Genomic DNA, 4,670 nt, shown 5'->3' on the forward strand with positions numbered 1-4,670 from the left:
AGAGAGAGAGAGAGAGAGAGAGAGAGGAGGGGGGGTGCAGAGGGAAGGGTGAAAGTAGAACACTGCCATCTTCAGGCCAAGCCCTGCATTGCTAGAGAATGCCTCTCCCGTAGGTTAGCGCGTAGGGATCTGTAGCATCCGTGCACCTACTAGAAAAGAACTTTAGATTTTTACCTCACATTACACCTGCTTCCTCCCCATTGCTGTCACTTTTTTGTCTCTTAATTGTAACCAAGAATATATGTTTTTATTAATTGTTACAAAAATTGACCTTGTTATTTTATAACTGTCTCTACAGCTTATTTTCTAGTTCATAGATTTTATTTTTTATGTTTTTTAACTTTTAGTTTAATTTGTTGTTTTTATTTTCCTTTTTTTCAAAGCTCACACAATTATTTTTCAACCTTTCCTCTTAGCACAAGTTAACAAAAGATAACTTTCTATGGAAAATTTTAGCTGCATCGCACATATTCATATGTATGTGTTTTCATTACATTTTCTTTCAAAGTCTTTTCTAATCGCTATTGCACTTGCATCCTCCCGTGGGTAATTTTCAAGTTTGCTGCCTAAATTTCAGATATTTGGGAGTTTTTAGTGATATCTCTATACAATTGCTTTCTTAAAGCCAAGCCATATAGGTCAGAGAATATTCTGTATATTGACCTTGTTTCTTTTGGCTTTATATACAGAACTTTCTTTGAAATGGATTAAGACGTTTTAATAACCACACACAGGGTCTGGCTGGAGCTTCAGCTGCAGGTTTGGGCACAGGCTGCAGGTGCCTGGAGAGCACTGTGTGCTTGCTGCACAGAAGTAGGTGGCTGAGTCCCCAGGCTCCAAGGTCTTTATGTGCAGAGACAAATATTTCACACTTGAATTGGATAAAAGACTGTATCTTCCTTTCTCTTCTCTGTTCTTATTTATACGAATGGCTAACAGTAACTCAGGGCCTTGACCAGAACGTTGTTGATACCAGGGAAAGTAGTCAAATGCACTATTCTTATAAGTACAGTTCATAATTGCGGTCTCTCCTTCCTTAGCCTTCACAGATTGAGGACGCTGTTCCACCTGCTGCTGGTCCTTTTTGTCTTGTTGGCCACTCACCCCTGCTAAAAAGAGAAAAAAATAATACATTGCAAATTTATATTCCCTTTGTAAAATTTTTCCCACAGTTTTTCCATAACCCAACTAACTTATTGCCCAAAATAAAGGACATATGCTGCATTTCCCCCTACAACTCACAGCCTAGCTGAAGCCATAGAATTAAAATGGATGTTCCAAGGATCTTGTCCATTCCTCCTGGACTAGAGCTCATGGCACTCACGGGTCTTCTGATGCTGGCAATCAGCTGGAGATCTGACTTAAAGCTTAAACCTGCTTTAATTCTTTCAAGAAGCTCCACCCTTCAGAGATGCTTTCACTTAAAGCTCTTTCTATCAGAGAAAGCACTTCCTCATTTCGCTCTAAGAAAGACCTGCTGAAAATACTTCCTTTGGAAATCAGAAATCTCTCTTTACATGAATAAAGTGCAGTGCAGAATTTCTCTCCCCTAATCAAATTCTTCCACGTTCCTTACTTCAATATGTTAAAAATAGTACATGAAGGCAGCATTGGCTCTGAAAAGCAAAAGGGTAAATGGCAGCTCAGTGAGAAAATTCCACCAGGGTTCTAGCTCTGCCACGTCTGATCACACCCAGAGTGTGCTCCAGAATGTGTCCTCAATATGTGGGTCAGTGTGTCAGTAGTGCATGAGAGATTCAGTCCTTGTTAATTTAGTCTCAGTGACCATCCTTGAACTGTTCATCCAAGACATGTGTTACGTTGACAACACTGAGCTGACAAACGGAAGTCCTGGAGCAAGCTGTAGGTTGCAGAATGATGCCAAAGAGCAAGGTCCTGGCCTTTTTATTGCTAGAACAATCATACAGCATCAGATATGAGGGGAAGGAGGGCAAAAAATAAAGAGGAATGAAGTTAGAAAATGTGCTGTCATCTATAGTGTCAGGGATGTGAGTCTGCCCTCCATGAACCTCTCCTCTGCCTGATGACTCCGTGTTGTGATTGAGATGAAGCACCAGATCTCCAGCCCTGGTTTCAATCTTACCAAGACTTTCCACTGATCAGCTTCTGGGGTCCCTTGCCATACATCAGTTATCAGCACCCTCCTCCCCCCAGCATTTCCGGCCATATCTCCTGATGCATAGCCTTCTCAGAGTGATCAGGCTTGAAAGGCACCTTGTGCAAAGGTTTGGCTCTTATGACTTATTGACAAGGCAGTTCTGATCTTGTACAGAATGCAAACAATGGTGGTCAGACAGACCGCTTAGGATCATCAGACCCATAGACATGTGCCTTAGGGGGAGACAATGCTCGCTTTTTTACATAAAACTAAGAAAAAATTATTTCCAAAATAAGTAAAATTGTATACTAGCAGAGGTTGATAGGTCCATAGAGATGATTTATTTTACAATAGAGAAAGGGAGATTATCAGAAACCCACAAGAATGGTATATGGGATTTTCTTTTTATTACAAATACTACTTAAAGTCTATTGAAAACAAAAAGTGGCATAAAGGCCCATAATTGGCTAATGGCATGGATCAAAAGGAGCATATATGATTCCTTTGCTCTAAGGGAATTTAAGTATTATTCCATCTTTCAGATGAGTCCATATTCCCCTAAGAAGTGGAGATGACACTTATTTAGTCAATGATATATTTTACATTTCTTCTAAAATTTGTATCAGATAAATCAAGTGATAAAGAAAACTTCTGAGAACATACTTGATGAAATGAATTTGGGAAGTTGTAGGATTATCTGCTCTGGAGGAATATTGACCTCCAAATCATAAGAGACAATTTTTTTTTTAAATTTATTTATTTATTTGTGCATACAGAACTGGGGTACAGACCAGAGGCTCAGGGGCGGTGAGAGGCTTCACCAGAGACAGAGTGGGGAGCAGAACAGGCAGATCTACGAAGTACACTGCTGAGGGAAGCAGCGGGCGGGTCAGGAGAGGTCTGCCGCGCCATGTGGTCACCTCCGGGGCAGGCGGGAATCGAACTCATGCGGAAGTGGCTTCAGATTCTCAGTGCTGTGCTTTAACCCGCTGCGCCACCAGGGAGGGCCCATAAGAGACAATTTAAAGTTTCTGCAGACTTCAGAAGATACAGGGCCACGATTAATCAGTACTCCAATTATTTATCAGCTCTAATTTTCAGTTTACACTATTTTCAGTTTAACGTTTTTTCTTTTACATGTTATTTTTTTATATTTTTTAGATTTCTTTAATATATTCATTATATCATCCTTCATTTTGGTACATACATGATTTCCCCACAAAATTCCCACCAATTCTCCCTGCACCGTCACCATAGTCCCTTGTGCTCTTCTCACCCCTGTCCTGTTCCTTCTCCCTTCTTCTCCCCTACAGAATGTCTCTGTTCTGTACTTACTGATGATTTTGATTTTTACTTATGATTGTTATTTTACTGATTCCTTATTTGATTCCTCTACAACCCTCCTATAAATGAAACCATTCTTTTTCTTTCTGGCTTATTTCTCTGAGCTAAATCCCTTCCAGTTCCATCCATGTTGCTGTGAAGGGTATGAGTTTGTCTTTTTTGATTGCTGAGTAATATTCCCTTGTGTAAATATATCACATCTTCTTGATCCAGTCATATATTTTGGGGTATCTGGGTTGTTTCCATAGCTTGCCTAATGTAAATTATGCTGCAATGAACATAGGGATGCAGGAGTCCTTTTAAATTAGTGTTTTTGTGTTCTCTGGGTAGATTCTAGGAAAGGATTTGCTGGATCTTATGGATGCTCCATTTTTCGTAGCTTGGGGAACCTCCATAGTGATGTCAGCACAGGAAGATACAAAGACAAAATTTCAGGATAAATTTTAAAATGGTCCTATAAGTTGAGTGATCTATATTATAAGTAATCTCAAATCCAAAGACAAACACCAGAAAAGTACAAATTGAGAGAATTTGAAGAGTCTTTATTCTTTGATTTATAATCAAATCTCATTCTCTTTAGTAGCCTAAGAGAATTTTTTATTTTTGTTGAATTTTTGATATACATTATTTTCCTTTTCATGTAGTCTTTAATTAATTAATCATTTGAGATGATTGATAGATATAAGTTGAAGCTAATTAGGAGGCAATGATTTAATAGATTTATAAGATAATGTCTGGCTACTTGATGAACATGAGCTTATGGATACACTTGATTCTGCTTTGGAGCACCACTGCCCCTCTGTGGCCATACAGAGAAGTGTCACTGCATAACTTCAAAAGCTTCTTAAAAGTTTGTATTTCATCAATACAAAGCACAACTAGAAGTGGCTGAGTCTTCTCAAACAACAATTTCTTCCAATGGAAAAAGTTTCTTGAAGTTTAACACCTTGATGGTCTGTCTATACTGAGGTATGTCACAGGTGGATCTGGAAGTCTTAGTTGAGATGCTCAGTATATGAGGAAAGATTAAGTTTCCTGAAATAAATATTACAGTAGCACCTCACTTCATGATCTCTGTAAAGGAAGAAAATGGTTTTCAGGCTGAGTTACTGCATTTCTGTTTCCTCTCATAATATCAACATCACATAAGGAGAGTCCTTAACACTGAAGAGAACAAGTCCCTAAATAAATTCTAAACGTAAAAGAA

The 4,670-nt window shown here is 38.8% G+C and overlaps 1 protein-coding gene across 1 annotated transcript in view; it reads right to left on the reverse strand.

Annotated features, from left to right (window-relative positions):
• The window catches only part of LOC101629122, a 41,827-nt gene extending 40,533 nt beyond the window's left edge, over nt 1-1,294 (reverse strand). The window contains exons 1-2 of the mRNA XM_012733996.1: nt 1,243-1,294; nt 726-1,106 (exon numbers count right to left, since the gene is read on the reverse strand). Coding sequence (XP_012589450.1) covers nt 726-1,106; nt 1,243-1,294 — 433 coding nt within the window. The remainder of the gene's footprint in view (nt 1-725; nt 1,107-1,242) is intronic.
• Nucleotides 1,295-4,670: the final 3,376 nt, after the last annotated feature.

The sequence above is a fragment of the Condylura cristata genome, unplaced genomic scaffold (genome assembly GCF_000260355.1).
Source record: "Condylura cristata isolate star-nosed mole 26May11 unplaced genomic scaffold, ConCri1.0 scaffold00045, whole genome shotgun sequence".
Lineage (NCBI taxonomy): Eukaryota > Metazoa > Chordata > Mammalia > Eulipotyphla > Talpidae > Condylura > Condylura cristata.